The following is a 17,577-nucleotide window of genomic DNA, read 5'->3' on the forward strand; positions in this document are numbered from 1 at the left end:
ATAGCTCATATTGAGAAATATTCAGGTCATGAGGGATTAAAAGCGGGAAACTCGAATCAATACAATTTTATTATTTCTTAAATTACCATTTGGAGCTTAGTTCGCTCATTCAACAACTTTATAACATTTTAACACTAATCTTTTGTTCCTCTGAAGTAAAACTAATCATTAATACTGCCAATTTACAATAGTTTATTTTTAAATAATAAAACAATATTTGAGATCTATATATAAAATTAAATAAACAGAGGTATATATGTCCATATTTAAAATGGTTCCTCCCCAATTTATGCAACAAAAGAGTTCATAGGAAGTTCAAAAATCAATATAAAAATCTTTAGTGATGAATATGTTGGCTTCTCAATTTTAAAATCTTCTACCATTGTTTAAGGAGAACAACCTTAAACAATGCTTCTACTATATAATATGCATAAAAGTTGTAAAAATTAATAAAGATTAAAATGTAGTTCCCTGAAAATTAGCAATAGCGACTGGTACAAAACATATACATTTCAAATTCAATGGGGGTCAACATACCACATACATTTCTATTTGAAGGAGTTAGTGTATAGTAAGTATATATTTTGAAAAATTGTTGTAACTTATGAAGATGAAAATACGTCAAATAGCGCAAAGAATCTGACAGGTCTGAATTTTAGTATTTTACACAATTGTCAAAACTAAAGAATAATTTTTTCGAAAAGTTTTTCCCTACTCTCCAAATTACTTTGAATATTCTCAGTTCTGAGGTTAAATTCACAAACTGGCATCGCTGGAGCCCTTAAACAGCTGATTGAAAAAAATCATAGATTTTCATTTTATATAAAATTGATAAAGGACATTCATTCAACGTCAACCGACTTTAATTTTGTTTTGAGACATCTTAATTTGTGTCAAAAGAAGATAAATGTCCTACTCTTTGATTGCAAATTGATTTATTAAAATTTTGTTTTGAAAATGACAGATAAGTCGAGCGGTAGGTTCAAATTCTTTCAGTAAAAATTTGGGGATGTAATTAATAATATTTTTTTTCAGATAATCAGGGAAAGTCTTGTACTAGTGTGGCATCTTGCTCGAACAGAGCTTCTAATAAAAGCTTATTGGTTAATTTTACACAAAGGGGAAATCCTTTATTAAAAGCAGTAACAAATGTATCTTGGGAATATGGAGAAACTGATGCTGACTATGAAATGGGCACCAATATGTGCGCTCTATTTTTATCATTACGATACCATAGTTTGAATCCAGATTACATTCATAATAGATTGAAAAAGTTAGGAAATAAATATGAATTGAGAGTACTACTAGTTCTGGTAATTACTTTTCTAATTTAGCAATATTTTTTCAAAAACAATTACTGTATGCAAACAAAAATTGAGCTCAACCGTTCCTTTTAACTGGCTAGCTTGCTTTCTAAGTAGTTGTTCAGAGGTCTGGGAGACACATTGAAATACATCAATTTGAATTATTCTTGCAGGTGGATGTAAATGATCCTCACCATCACATTAAAAATCTCACGAGAATATGTATTCTTGCAGATCTGACGCTTGTATTAGCTTGGAGTTCAGAAGAGGCTGGTAAAATTCTAGAAACTTATAAAATATATGAAAATAAGCCCGCAGATAACCTAATGGAGCGAAGTGAATCTTCACCCTACTTAGTTGTAAGTTATCATTATTAGCAGTATAATTCTCCCTTAATATTAAAATATAAAAAATAATGAATAAATTAATTTCAGTTGGTCCAAGCTCTTTCGTCTATTAAACCAGTAAATAAAACTGATGCAATGACGCTTCTAACAAAATTCAAAACATTAGAGGGTATTCTGAATGCTACAGAATTCCAATTATCTGAATGCCCGGGTTTTGGAACCAAAAAAGCTAAGAAATTATATGCTACTTTACATGAACAATTTTGTAGATGAAACCCAAAGAATTTTTATCTGTCTATTAGTCTATTTTAATACAATGTTATACAATATTAATTGGTAAATATAAGGTAAATTTGATAATTCACATTTATGGGTTTTATTGAATTCTGTGGTCATGACATGTCCTAACCTGCAAAATACGAAACTGGTTTTTGTTATTGGAAGGAAGATCTATAGATATTAAAAAAATTGCTTCTTTGAACCTAAAATGTATGTTTACATCTCTCTATAAAAGTATAAAATATATAATATTTTCTCTCATTTTTTTTAGGTCATTATTGAGTCAGACATTTAAAATCCTTAATAGAATTCGGCCATATAAATCTCATCGTTTGTTTACTTTATATCAGAAGTTATTTTTTAAAAAAGAATTATCAGTTCCCACATTTTGTAATATAAAAATAGATACTCGATACAGTCTTAATATAGTACCATTAGATGTGCACAAATATAAAAATTGTGATAAAGTATTTGTGATACACAACAATTCCAATGAAAATGAAGTTGAAGAACCATTAGTAATTGTTCAAAAAGGTGACAACATTCATATAAAAGATTCCTCTTCAGAAAGTCAATTACTGAATGATTTGAGTTATACAATTATAGCTCCTATGAAGGCAAGTAAGTTCGGCAAATATATAATTTTTACACTTCTCGTAATGTCTCTAATACAATTTGTGGAAAATTTAATTTTCTCATTATTCCAGATTTGATTGTGAATTCTGAGCTTGGAGATATTAAGATAAACAATTTCAATGGTGATAAAATCCTTGCAAAAAGTGTCAGTGGCAGTATTACAGTAAATGGGTTTCAAGGAAGAGAAATCAATATAAACACTGAAAATGGGGATGTTAAATTAGAAGGAATTGTGCAGTCCTCAATATTGAATGTTTTCATATCAGATAAAGGGGTAACACAATAAATCCTGTTCCTGATAATTTAGTGGAACGTTTAAATTTCAGTCGATATTCATCAATAAATTACTAGGAGAAAATGCATGCATTACAACCAAACTTGGAAATATAAATGTTAACAGTTCATATTGTAAAACAAGCAAGTTTACAGTTGGACAAGGTGATATGCATTTGAAGAATATCCATAAACACTGTGAAGTTATCAATGAAAAATTAGGAAATATTAAAATGAGTAGGTATTTTCATCTATTCAAAATCAATAAATGAAATCAATATTTATAGGTAAAATTTGAATGAATTAATTTATGATGAATATTTTTTGAAAAACTGATAATTCCTTTTACTCTTTTTAGCTAGCTTTGATGGCCAGTTAATTTTATTTCAAGAAAGTGGAAATGCAGATATTAATCTGTCACGAGTAACTGAAAATTCCAGTATTAATATATCCAGTGGGTATCTTTTATTACGTTTATCAGAGGAATGTCAAGAAAAGACTAACTTCCATATTGAGAGTCAAAGTATTAACATTCATGAAAATGTTAATGTAAAACAAATTCAAGCATTCGATCCAAACACTTTATTGGATACAGAAAAAGGTAGTACTGTCAGGTTGCACTGTAGCAACTGTTCAGTGGATATAGAAGCAGCGTCTTGGTTTGATATGAATTATCCTCAAGAGACAAATAATTGAAGTATGATAATTGATTAATAAATTTAAATTATCTCTCGTTATCTTATTTTCATATTTTCCTCATACAAACTCACAACATCAAAATAATGATAAAGTACTGGTTGAATTCATTTAGAGCATTTGTCAACTGTTCACCTGAAAATTGACAGTTCTATTTCGATCTTCCTAATTCAGTATTAAATTTTCCAGCATTATATCTCAATGTGTTGTAGCAACTGATTTTGTATTGATAAATAATCAGGCATAGTTACTTAGAAATAATTTTTAAATTCTACACATACCGAAAAATAGGGTAGTTTATTTCAGAGGTTCACAGATTTCTTTCAGTCAAATAAAATTTATTAGTAATCATAATGATTTAATTATTCCTGCATTTAAATTTAGGACAGGACGATGATCACTAATGTATTTAGGAATGAAGGCATGCAATAATGAATTAAATTGTGAAAATATGAACTCAGATAATACATTTATATTTAAGAAAAAGTTGAAATCTTTCTTAATTTATCGATGTTTTTATAGTCTATTCGAATTTTTACACTAATTTAGCATTTTGTATGCTACTTTTTACCTCTTTAGGTGATCTTCCAAAATATACGTGAACATTCTAGCTTATGGAAATAAAGTGGTTATTATATTATTATAATAAACCAAGAATATTGTCTTTACAAATTATTGTAGTGGGCTAGTGGCATGTGAAATGTTCTTTATCGTTTTTCACTAACCGTAGGTTCACATGGCAAGCGTTCAACGCACGCTGCTTGGTGGGCGCTTGCCAAGCGTTGAGTGTGCGTTGCCGCACTAACTTCTGCTAAAAAACGTTTAATAACCGTTTGACATTAGCCCGCCAGTATGTCGAATGTACTTTTGGCATAAGGTGCAATAAATTGAGTATTTTACAAAGGCTCTTAGATGAACCAGTTTTGCAGAAAATGTCGTAAAATCTATATGTATGTACACTACCCAATTATGAATGAGGGATGACTACAATTATGAAAATAAATTTTTACCTCACCACTGAAAATCTTGTCTCAGATTATACCGAGCGTCCTGTGCAACATGCGGACAATATTCGAGATATTTAATACGTATTACTTCGCCAACGAATGAAAAATTGATCGGCTAGAACACAATATTTAATTTATAAAACTGACTGAAAATGTAAATGTACTCGCATAAAAATTTCTTCTTTTATTCATTGTCATTTCCTTCGCAGAATATAAAGGCAAGTTCTTCCTAAGCCTTTAAGTTCTTATCTGAATAAACTCTATCTGTCATGACCCATTTTGCTGGGCGTTTCTCGTTTCTCTGATTCATCCTTCATATATGAATATTTCCGTATTAAAAATTTCCATTTCTGGATAAAAACACCGAAAGAAAATAGAAAAGAATCAGCTTCATCAGCGCGCGCAGACGCACTAATCTGAACGGTAGAATAGACAACCTATGATCTCAAAGGTCGAGCGCTGGCGCAGCGTTCGACGCGCGTTGGCATGTGTACCTAAAGTCCTAAAGCCCGCCAGTAACGAGGCGTATAGGAAATTTGGAAACAGTTCACAATATTTGAATAATAATTGGTAAAAATGAGATATAAATGTGCTTTCTAATAATGCCTGTACCACTACGATATAATATATATCACATTTTTATATATCGAATAGTTTCCATCAGTATTAGACCAAGTTCACATGAAAAGCGTTCAACGCGCGTTTACAAGTACGCACATGCACGTACGTACACATCTTACGCCCGCCACTCACGAGGCGTTTTCTCGAGACTTTGGACGCCAGGCGTCCAAGAGATTCCAGTCGGGCAGTCAAGTTCATTCTTTGATTTACAGTCGTGAGGCCGTGTCCCGAGCTGCCCGACTGTAAAATGATCCGAACGCTCGAACATGGGTGCCTCGTGAGTGGCCGCCTTTAGACGTATCCATGTTCGAGCGTTCGGATCATTTTACAGTCGGGCAGCTCGAGACACGGCCGCACGACTGTAAATCAAAGAATGAACTTGACTGCCCGACTGGAATCTCTTGGGTACCTGGCGTCCAAAGTCTCGAGAAAACGCCTCGTGAGTGGCGGGCGTAAGATGTGTACGTACGTGCATGTGCGTACTTGTAAACGCGCGTTGAACGCTTTTCATGTGAACTTGGTCTAATACTGATGGAAACTATTCGATATATAAAAATGTGATATATCGGGTGTCCCAAGGTGAGTGGCCTATTAGATTATTACGGAAACTATTGATGGTAAAGATTTCAAATTTTGTGGATAGATATTTGGCCATGTAAGGTACATTTTTTAAATAATTTCACATTTCCAGTGTTGCCGGATGTACGACAATTTGGCAACAACTTTGTTATTTGAAATGGGACATCCGGTATTTCTATTTTTTTATGATACTCCATAAAATATTGAATCTATTCACTCTTACTTTTTCATTCCTATCTTTAACAGTTTTTGAGTTATTAATTATTTTTCGAAATTTTAGATCAAATTGGCGTATTACGAAAATGACTCTAGTTCACTCAATATTTGAGATTTAAGTCAGAAATTTTGCAAGTCGTTAGATATTGATCTGATCTGTGTCACTGTTTTTGCATTATGGTTGTCAATAATACAGGACGGACCAAAAAAAATCATCATTTGCCAAGTTACAAAATTGTAAAAAAGTCTATTTTTTCAAATTAGACACCTAGTATATTTTTCAATTTTTGGAATCAGTACAACACACTCTACAATTTTTCTATTCACGTCCCTGTACCTATCTCAACTGGATTCCGAGTTATATGCGTTTATTAGATTTCACATTGATTCAATAAGCGTTAATTTCTTTTGTATTGTTATTTTCTCTATGTCGTTCATAGATCGATATATCAATGAATCAGTTCAATCCATAAATGTCAAAATAAACAATTATTGCCTAACAGGTGTTTTGTTCCGAGATTTTTCTATAAATAATGGCTCAAGAAAGATATACACATATAACGCATATAACTCGGAATCCAGTTGAGATAGGTATAGAGACGTGAATAGAAAAATTGTAGAGTGTGTTGTACTGATTCCAAAAATTGAAAAATATACTAGGTGTCTAATTTGAAAAAATAGACTTTTTTACAATTTTGTAACTTGGCAAATGATGATTTTTTTGGTCCGTCCTGTATTATTGACAACCATAATGCAAAAGCAGTGACACAGATCAGATCAATATCTAACGACTTGCAAAATTTCTGACTTAAATCTCAAATATTGAGCGAACTAGAGTCATTTTCGTAATACGCCAATTTGATCTAAAATTTCGAAAAATAATTAATAACTCAAAAACTGTTAAAGATAGGGATGGAAAAGTAAGAGTGAATAGATTTAATATTTTATGGAGTATCATAAAAAATAGAAATACCGGATGTCCCATTTAAAATAACAAAGTTGTTGCCAAATTGTCGTACATCCGGCAACACTGGAAATGTGAATTTATTTTAAAAATGTACCTTACATGGCCAAATATCTATCCACAAAATTTGAAATCTTTACCATCAATAGTTTCCATAATAATCTAATAGGCCACTCACCTTGGGACACCCGATATATTATATCGTAGTGATACAGGCATTATTAGAAAGCACATTTATATCTCATTTTTACCAATTATTATTCAAATATTGTGAACTGTTTCCAAATGTCCTATACCTACATATATGTAAATTAAAAGTACCCTTCATCATCGGCACTTCATTTATTTCAATTATAATGGATTTTCATATCCCGATGTGCTTCTATAAAAAACACCAAATTAGTGGAGAGAACGCCCATGAATATTACGATTACGAATCATATAACGAATTTCTGTTCAAAAACTCAATAATTTTATCGAACAACCAGCGACAGGATTCTCGAGTTGGATAACTTTTCAGAGTCATCCCACAACACATCCGAGCAACCTGTAGAAGTTTCAGTTCGGAATTTATTCCAGCAGATCCACCTTTTTTGTATTTGCCTACTGGACTAATTGTATTGTTTAGGTTTTTTTTTCAATCATGCAATTCTATTCGTGAATGAAGAATAACATGAATGACTATATGAACCTAAAGTGTAGGTAAAGTAGATACATATTATTATTGATATCGATCTATAATATTTCGTCTAAGTTTGGATAAGATGAACTTTGAAGAAGTACGAGATAATTCCTTAATTGACATTAATAAATACTTAGGTATTATATAAGTTTGTGTTATCATTGTTTGTTTAGGAAATGTTTATTTTATTAATATTAGCATGAAATATGTCCTTGTATCTTTATCTAAGGTGGAAATTTTATTTAGTTATTGCCAAATTTTATAGATCATCATAGATTAAATAGATTGGAAAATCTGTTGGATTTATTGGGAGTTTTCGAACCTTATAACTAGGTACACAAATAATTTATCATTACTACGAAGTTTTCAGTAATTGGTCTTACTTCTTCGAAAATGTTAGCTATACCTGGTCTCGACTGTCTTTATATTTTGTCAATAAAGTTTTACAGCTCTCTCCCAATGCACTTTACTTCTTTTTGGAAAGTGGAAAGAACACCTGAAACTTCTTGAAGTTTATTGAGGTTTTTTAAAAGGTATTTGTCATTATGAATATCCTGTTACGAATTTCTGACCCTGATTTGATTCCCGCTGGTTCATTTTATTTTTCTTTTTTAGATCGTTCATTTTTGAATCCACAATTTATTTTAAACTACTATCGAGTTGATCAGATGCTCAATTTGTCCGATAAACCGTTCTGGCTCAAACGATATTTGAATATCGCCGTATTTTATCTGTCTCAGCAAATCCACTTCTTGGGGTAGTTTTGATTTCTTCGATTAAATTTTTTTTTTGAGGTGCTATATCCGAATCTGAAATTTGCCACCAAAATTTCGTGACGGAACATGGGAAAAATGCAAAACAGGTCAAAAATTTAATATTTTTTTCTAAAATATTGGTCACACCCACCTCAACGAACGTTTTTCATAGATCAAGCTATGGTCCAAAACATATTGAAGATTCAAATTCTTATTTTGCCTCAAGGAGAGTTGGCAGCCTCGAGAATATTATCAAAATTTTTTTTTAAAATTTCAGTTTATAGCATATTATCTCTGGAATAAAGGACTAATCTCTGAACTGCAAGCACTTTCGGAATCTGCATTATGAATCAATTGATATGATGGTATAAAATTCCCAAATGGGAACTTTAAATTTTTCCTCAAAAAAATTTTTTTCAAATGAAAATTTTTGTGAAATTTTTCGAACAAAAAATTTTCGGGTGAGTACGAAATTCGGCTCATTGGGGTGGTTCATTTTTACATCGCTCACCGATTGTTCGTAGAGCTCACAGTTCATGAGAATTTTGAATCCGAAATTTGGACAAAAAATCGTAAAAATTGAATTTCTACGCAAAAACCGTAATATCTCCTGAAATATTGGTCATAGCCCCCTCAAACAAAAACGTTTTCTATATATCGAGATGTGATCTGAAACATATTGAGGTTTCAAGTCCGTATCTTGCTTCAAGGAGAATTGACAACCTCGAGAATATTATTAAAATTTTCTTTGAAAATTGCAGTTTACAGCCTATAAATCCTGAAATAATTAACTAATCAGTTGACTACAGCCATTTTTGCGATCTACGTCATCGTATCAATCGGAAGAATGGTATAAACTTCCCATGTAGGAACTTTTAAGTTTTCGTATTTTTTTAAGGGTTGGGTATTGAAAATTTTTGTGAAATTTTTCGATCAAAAAATGTTCGGGTGAGTACGAAATTCGGCTCATTGGGGATGTTTTATTCTAATCTCGCTTACCGATTGTTCGTAGAGCTCACAGTTTATGAGAATTTTGAACTCGAAATTTGGAAAAAAAAACGTAAAAATTGGATTTCTACACAAAAACCGTAATATCTCCTGAAATTTTGGTCATAGCTAAATTGGTTACAGCCTCTTCAAAGGAAAATGTTTCAATAGATCGAGCTGTGATCTAAAACATATTGAGGTTTAAAATCCCTGTCTTGCCTCAAGGAGAGTTGGCCGCCTCGAGAATATTATCAAAATGCACTTCAGAAAATATAAATTTTTGTGGATGACCTTCTTATACAAAACTTTGAATTTGAGTTGTTCTCTCGGTTACTCTACTGTACGAAAACGGTATTATTCAATGATATCTATCAATATGAAGAAATAAACTAAATTTCAAAAAGTGATTTTGAAAATGATTTTTCCTAAACTGATGTTGGCTTTATAGTTCAAACCCATCTGGATGCTATTGGAAGAAGAAATTATTGAGTAGAAGACATGCCGTTCATAATGAATTAAAGTTTTGGAGTGGAAAAAGTGGGTTTTCGTAGAAACAGATAAAATACATCAATTTTCAACTATAGTTTGAACCAAAACGGTTTATATGAAAAAAAATTGTAGGAAATTCCATTCACTTTGTTTTTGTATGAACAGGTCATTCGCGAAAAATTAATATTTTCCGAGTTATATGCAGAAAACCGCAAATAAATTGAATTTCTTTCAATGTCCCGTCTCCCGTCTTTTGGTGGCAAACTTTAGATTCAGATTCAGCATCTCAAAAAACATTGATAATCGAAGAAATGAAAACTACCCCAAAAAGTGGGTTTTTGCAGAGACTTTAAAATCAGCCAATTTTCAACTATCGTTTTGGCCAGAACAGTTTATGGGACAAAAAAACTTAATGAAAGAAATTTGCAGGAAATTTCATATATTTTCCTTTTGTATGGAGAGGGTCATTCGCAAAAAATAATATTTTCGAGTTATATGCAAAAAAACCGCAAAAAAATGAGTTTTTTTTGCATTTTTTTCGGCACTGATTCAACCCCCCTTAAGAATGTACATATTAATTGAAAGAAATCAAAACTACCCCAAAACTTTCCTGTGAGAAACACATATTGACTGGACTAAGATCAACTTCCTGCATTATTTGCACCTGAGTGTATAATTAAGAGAAGCTGAGGGGGGTGACGGTAAACCACAAGACGCCCGGTACAAGATGGAAGAATTTAAAAACCCATCCAGTTTCATCAGCTGTTATCTCGACACGAACTCGACTCCTGTGCTAATGAATCAAGAACAATGGCATCGAGAAGCTGGCAGCCTCGCCTTGCCCATGATGGTTCACGGTACTACTACATTACTCTCCATCATTGGACGTGCGTACGACAAGGCAAGGCGGGCTATTATACGACTTCAAGTTCTAAGCCTGGTCGAAACTTTGGCTAGGCGGCAGGCGCTCTCTACTCTGCTATAGCACCTTGAGCACGTCTTGCACGGTAAGTCGAAACGTTCTCGAAGAACGCCGGTGAACTGTTTTGAGTGTGTGTCCGCATATGTAAACTCGGCCTCATTTCCGAAATACCGAGTGGTTAAATGATAGTTTTTACATTGTTCGAACATATCCGTATAGACAATAACTCGAAAGGATTTATTGAGTGATATCAAAACATTGGATTAATTTGACTACCTTTGTTATGACAGTTCTATGTAAACATCTTCCGAATAGAATGGTGAGTTTATGCTTGTGTTTATTCAAATAAAGAGCACAGACAATCTTTCAAATTGCTAACGAAAATTTGAAGCAAATTATGACAACTGGAAATCAAGATGTTTGTGATTTATTCAGCTTATAACAAATCTGTTTACTTATTACCCTAACCAATAAAGACAATCTTTCAAATTGCTCTCAACTGGAAATCAAGATGTTTGTGATTTTTAGATCTTATACATACATCATGTTGTTAATTGATTTTTTTACTTTTTAATCCTATGATTTGTTCATTTGATCATATAAGTGATAATTGGCACACAAGATACATTTCTTCATGTAGCTTAGGTAGACTTCTCTTCTGCAATTTAGGCCCATAAGATTTTGGTTATTTTAAAATTTATTATAATTTGTGTCATTGTAAGAAATTTTGATTGATTTTCTGTTAACTAGTTCTGAATAAACTTTCTTTCTTTATTTCTTCTTTATATCTGAATATTATTTCATGAACATCAATTACCGTCTTAAGATTCTTAAATCTGAATTAAAAAATCTGATCAATACGAGGATTTGATTAGAGTGTTATGAATGCATTGTTGAGCGCTTATCCACCAGACAGATCATTTCGTTACGAAGTCTACAATTTGAAATTTTGAGCCGGGAGTGGTCTCAAATGATAAGGTTCGATGGATTCGTGGTAAAATTAAAGATTATCCGTCCGTAACTCCTGAATGAAAAGAGCTAGAAACTTGAAATTTTCAGGATAGGTTCGGCTCTAGAATGCCACGGTTGAGAACATTAATAAGCATAATCTGACTAGGGGTTCCGTAAATATCACCGTTCCAAATTTTGTTTCCTTGATTATTTCGAAACTGCAGTTTCGATCTCAAAACCATAGAAAATGCTAGATGAATATCGAAACAAAAATTACCCAATATTTCCGTGATCACAAAACCGTCGTAGTTGATAGTTTGGGTGTTGATATGAAATAACAATTTCAAGCTTCCTGCATCATTTCGAATTGATTACATCATTAGAACCATAGAAAATACGAAGAAGAAATACGCATTATTTCCGTAAAACGGATAAGATTGGGGGTGTTTTTTTCAGAATAATAATTTCAAGCGTCGTTCAAAATTTCGTGTTTATAGCGACATCGGAACCATAGAAAATTCAAGTAGGATATAGGGAAAATAAAGACGAAAGCCCTATCACGAAGTAAGAAGCTTTTGAGCGCTGGTTCATTCATGCGTCTATTGCACTTTTGGATATTTACATACAGTTCTGTTTAAGTAAAATTCACGAACTTTATGATTTGAAATGTGAAAGGATTCTAATTTGAAAAATGTGTAGATACTATTTCACTACATATAGGTATATGGTGTAGGTAAGAAGTATTTTTAAGACAAAACTGTTGGCTCAAAGTGGAAATTTGTATTTTGGATTCCAAAATCATTTCAAGAGAATTGGGGATAGTTAGAATAGGTTTTTTTTTGTTTATGTTCGATGCGAGTGGTGCTTTACTATGGAGCAGTATTTACCAGTCTTCTTTGAAAAAATCTGATCTTTTTCAATGATTCGTTAAAATTAAGAACTGCATTTCGGTACAGAAATTTCATCAACAATCCAAAATTTCATTTGATCTAGTAGAGCACTGTTAAAAACTGAATGGTAAATAAAATTGATCCTTGAGCGTCCGCGTGAGTATGGGAGACAGTTGCGCCAACTTGGCGACAAAAGAATTACGACAAACTCTCTTAAAGACCAATTGCACAATGTCGATTTTGCCGTTTTTTATTGAGTGGAAAAATAGTATGGTGATTATTATCGAAAAAAAAAACAATTAACAACCCGAAGTAAAGATTCGTGTTCAAATTATATGGGGCGTTATCAAATAACCCACTTTTCACCGGCTGATCACAGAAAGTTGCTTCTATATCTAAAAAGATTGTTGGTATCACAATTCCGTGAGGACTTACCCATATCATGGAATGAAACCAAATACATAGATATACATAATTATGTTTTTGTATTTGGATGAGTAATAAACTGATCAAATACTAAAGTGTATTCTAATTGTTTTTTTCCAATAACGATGATACAATACAAAACATATACACACCTAAATTATTCAGTGAGCTCCATGTTCATGCATTTGTGAATTTCTTTATTGTAGGTACCTACTGATATTATTCTTGTATGGTGTTAAGAAAAATCACTCTCAAATTTGTTCACAATACGTCGAAAAGTGCGTCGATCGGCGTCGATTAACTGAATGATGTCGTCCATCAATTTTTCTGAAATTTCTCCGTGTTCACAAATCACAAATGAGCACTGATTTTGTTGAAACAATTTTTTCATTTTGTTGAAGGTTGAAGCGTTGTATCTTCACATGATTAAATGGCACCTTCTGAATACAAATGACAAAAAAATTAAACACAATGTTGTCATTTATATTGTATTATTTTAAACTATATCTCTCCTATTGGAAATCCCTGTTATATCCAATGAATTCAGAAATTTCGTTTTGTACCTACTATTGGAATAGAATTATCAATTTTTTCAAGTCAAAATGTGTTAACTACGTTCATATCTATTAAATAATTAACACGATTGAAATATAATGGCATGTGCTCTGGGAATTGGTTGAAATTCATCAAGATCTGGTTCGACCAGCAGGTATTCGTTGAATAACACATAATTATCATTTCCTATGTAATAGACAACTTGCGATAAATATACCAGTAACATTACAAGGTTGTTTCCGAAATATTTTTTATGGGAAACGATTAATCCATCTCATTAAATGAAGGAACTTCATTTGAAGAAGCTTTAACCTTCAACTCATTTTTTTACTAGCCAAAACAAATCAAGTCCCATACAAAACATATAGCACGAAATGTACATGCTTTTCTGTAAACAACGAATTTCAAATCACTTCTACACTTTCAACTTGACTATTTCGATAGGATGTCACATAAGAGATCTGAGAGTTGAGAAAAAATCTCAGCTTTCTAAATTTCAACTCAATATAAAGCTATAAAATTATTCATGTTCTTTCCCAATTTCCAATCTAACACTTTATTCATATTCGTTGTGATCATTTTATTATTCCCAATTGGTTTTTTATAATTCAAGACATTTTTCATTTGATCTTTAGTTAGATTGTTGTCAGTATGTCTTTCCTCAAATATGTAATTTTTGAACGCTGAATTATCTACCTACAAAGAAAATTATTTGTCTCACAGTTGTCAAATATGTTTAATATTTTACGGTACTGAGATGTAACGGTGAAAACATTTAAAATTTCCATAGTAATGTAGGTCGTTCTTTCAGTGATTCTTGCTCTCTACTCATCTGTAAATATTTTCTCATAAATAGATTAGAATTATGCCCAAGCTAATGCTATGATAGAAAATATTAATAGAGCAGAAATAAATAAATAACTATCATGTTACACAATAACATATTTGAAGAACTACAACTGGAAGCAATGAACTGGACAATGTAACCGCAACTGTATTTTTGGTCTGCAATGAAAATAATACTCAGAACGTTTACGTTTCGATCAAATAACTTCGAACGTTTGTTTACTAATGGATTGATGAACCGATTCCATACAGTTTTCATTTAAATTTAAACATCGCTTTCAATACATTGAATCAGCACTAAAAATATAATGGTGGAAAGAAGAAATTGAGAAATAGTGGTTGAGGCATGTAGTCATAAAATTTTTATAGGTACCTGATGTAGGCGAAATGTAATTGATATTGATTTCATTTTGATTTAATTGTTTTTCAACAATAATGATCAGAATACTATACTTAGTTACAAACTGTACATTTTTATTTCAAGTTATTCAATTTTCATCCCTATACGAGAAAGAATGTAATATAATTTTTGTCAAATCTGTGGATATTAGTCTTGAAAAAACTTCCCTACAAACGACGAGAGCTATTTTTCTACTCATTACTCTTTCCGATGCAACACGAAAGGTAATTACAGAAAGTTATTATAGGGTTATCATTTTTACCAAAGAGAATACCGAAGTGAGCTCCTCTCTACACGCGATTCGGTTGTTTTTTCGAAAGCATGTAGAGACAAACGCCTGTTATTTTGAGCTGTAGAACAGGTAAGAAGTAGATTACCTTCTACAAGGGCTTTGTGGAGGTTCCAGGAACACCTGAGGCATTTCTGAATGGTCGCATCCAGTACCGTAACTACTTTTTCAAATGTTCGTGATCCAAATATTTTTGAATGTAGATACATTCTTATGTTTTTTAGTTTTTCTTGTTTTACTATAATTACAAGAACTTTTATATAATTTCGAAATAGATAATTTATTCCAAAGACGAAATTACTTTGCTGACAAAGAAATCCTGAAATATTCGCAAATTGCATCTTGAAAAGCGTGAAATACATACACTCACCGGCAAAAAAAATTTGCTGGAGTTCGTTGTGCGATAATTTTTCATCGATTTAAATTTTTTCTTCGCCAAATTGAAGAGAAATTCCTTGGTATTAAAATAAACTCCAGAAGAGGTTTACAAAAATGTTGAAAGCCTGAAGTTCTATAAACATGCCAAGCCGTATAACAAAACAGGCTGATTTATAAAGATCAGCACATACCGAATTATTATTTATTGAAAACGGAGCTGTAAATGCTCAACAATATAAAAACATTAAAAACGTTCTTCGGGAAGCTGTAGTTCCCTATGCTCCATTTGCTGGAGATGACTTCATTAATTTAATGCACGTCAATGCATTTCACCAATTTTTGGATGAGGTTTATACTGAAAAATATTGAAAAATGCAAGTAATGTTTTTTTTTGTCTCAAATTTCTGTTGAATATTAAAACATAAAAATTTTTGCCTGAAACAATTCCAGGCTTTTATTTGAATAGTGTATCTTCACAGGAAATTAAAATATTAAGGTGAAATGAAACTGAAAAATGGTGAAAAGAAAGGTCTTTGTAAAAAACTGACGTAAAAAAATTAAGAAGTTAAGTTAAGAAATTGAACCTATCAATATTTTTGGAAAACTTCACTGAAGTTTTATATCAAAGAATTCATCTCCAATTTAGTGTAGTAAAAATTGAAATAGATGAAAAATTACGAAAGTTCTTTATTTTTTTCCCGGTGAGTGTATATCAAAAAAACTCAAACCAAATAACCTATCGAAACTCAAAAGTGAAAATCAAGGAACCAAATAATAATATAATTGATAATAATAAAAGTCGTTAATGAACAATGAATTTACAAATTGATAGTATGAAATTAACATTGTAAATTTTATTATTTGTATTTTATTATCAGCTCTAGCAGGTGGTATTTCATTTGAATATATGGTGGAACATCTCAGTTCTTTCCTTCAATTCAAAAATTTCCGCACATTGTAACAAATCTGTTTATTGTGGTATTATGATAAATTATACAAAAATCCGAGTACCTACAAAATAAAGAAAATGACAAAAATTAAGTACATCGATAAATAAAAAAATGCAAATTCTTTGGAAGTTCAAAAACAAATATATTTCATAATAAACCTAGTCCTAGAAAAATATCGAAATCAACCGAACTGTTATTTGATACTACAGCAAATTTAAGTTATTGCATCTCAAGTGGCGCCTGAAAGGAAATATGCTCGGAAATATGTATCTCAAATCCAGAGGGTGTCTGTCGCCCTTGACTATGTGTAACGCTGCCTTCATTTATATGAACCTTCTAACCTACCAGAGAAGATAATCCATAAAGTTAGAAGGCAAAAAAATCAAATGAAATATAATTTTTTCGGCAACCGTCCGGGAAGTGCTCACTTTCCGGACGCTTTTTCTCTGAGAAAGTAGCATTTCCCGGCCTATTCCGGAAAGTACGTACTTCCCGGACTAGGCCGGAAAAGAATCATAGAATCCATAGAAACCGAGATAACGGCTGACAGTTCATATGAAATTAGTTGTCAAAAATTTGCATGTTTTTTTATTACAATCGCAAGAAAATATGGAAAGCAGCAGCGATAGTGTTATTTTACATGGTTCCCGAAAAAATATTGTACGCAACACGCCCGAAAATGGTTTTTTTGGACTCACAGACTTCCAGGACTCGCTCACGCTCGTCCTGGAATTTTGTCTATTCGTCCAAAAAAACCCTATTTTCCGGACTTGTTACGTAAATTACTATTTTTGGGAGACAAACAAGCATAATATATATTGTGAAATGTAATTCACCAGGGAAGACATATTATATTTTGCGATAAAAGGTGTTTTTTCAATGGTAAAATTAATTATTTTAATAATGATCAAGAAAAATTTGAAACCTTTATGTAAATTTGTTTCTATTTATCTCACATTATATCATAACTTAACATTAAGTATCTTGTCTGAGTCCTTATATTAAAAAGCTCAAAAAAGTAAATAGTTACATTCGCCCTTTTTACTAAAAGTGAACTCTGGGATAGAGTTATCGCAAAATGTCTTGCTGAGGAGAGTAAACATCTCAAGAGGCAAAAAATAAATGAGCAGGTGAA

The 17,577-nt window shown here is 31.9% G+C and overlaps 2 protein-coding genes and 1 long non-coding RNA gene across 4 annotated transcripts in view; 2 read left to right on the forward strand and 1 right to left on the reverse strand.

The window, feature by feature from the left end:
• Positions 1-808: 808 nt before the first annotated feature.
• Positions 809-3,572, forward strand: LOC123675106 (DNA excision repair protein ERCC-1). 2 transcript variants are annotated; one of them, XM_045610356.1, is made up of 8 exons: positions 809-976; positions 1,036-1,313; positions 1,478-1,663; positions 1,739-2,140; positions 2,202-2,551; positions 2,638-2,840; positions 2,893-3,076; positions 3,198-3,572. In XM_045610356.1, exons 1-4 carry the CDS (start codon positions 958-960, stop codon positions 1,922-1,924), a joined length of 669 nt encoding a protein of 222 aa, XP_045466312.1. In that variant the 5' UTR covers positions 809-957; the 3' UTR covers positions 1,925-2,140; positions 2,202-2,551; positions 2,638-2,840; positions 2,893-3,076; positions 3,198-3,572. The 2 variants fall into 2 exon arrangements, with proteins under 2 accessions (XP_045466312.1, XP_045466311.1); XM_045610355.1 differs by lacking the exons at positions 809-976; positions 1,036-1,313; positions 1,478-1,663 and having other exon boundaries at positions 1,991-2,140.
• LOC123675110 lies at positions 1,934-4,293 on the reverse strand. The gene is made up of 2 exons (XR_006746755.1): positions 4,107-4,293; positions 1,934-2,060 (listed from the first exon to the last, which is right to left on the reverse strand). It is a non-coding gene; the product is annotated as an uncharacterized LOC123675110 (long non-coding RNA).
• A 6,420-nt stretch (positions 4,294-10,713) lies between these two features.
• The window catches only part of LOC123675100, a 64,037-nt gene continuing 57,173 nt past the window's right edge, over positions 10,714-17,577 (forward strand). Inside the window, exon 1 of the mRNA XM_045610346.1 lies at positions 10,714-11,076. The gene's annotated coding sequence lies outside the window, so the exon portion shown is untranslated. The remainder of the gene's footprint in view (positions 11,077-17,577) is intronic.

This window comes from Harmonia axyridis, chromosome 3 (assembly GCF_914767665.1).
Source record: "Harmonia axyridis chromosome 3, icHarAxyr1.1, whole genome shotgun sequence".
Lineage (NCBI taxonomy): Eukaryota > Metazoa > Arthropoda > Insecta > Coleoptera > Coccinellidae > Harmonia > Harmonia axyridis.

Bases quoted from the DNA above. Each gene is read 5' to 3' on its own strand.
- LOC123675106 (XM_045610355.1), top strand. The intron at 2,552-2,637 runs GTAAGTTCGGCA...TCATTATTCCAG, and splicing joins TATAGCTCCTATGAAGGCAA to ATTTGATTGTGAATTCTGAG. The intron at 2,841-2,892 runs GTAACACAATAA...TTTAAATTTCAG, and splicing joins TTTTCATATCAGATAAAGGG to TCGATATTCATCAATAAATT.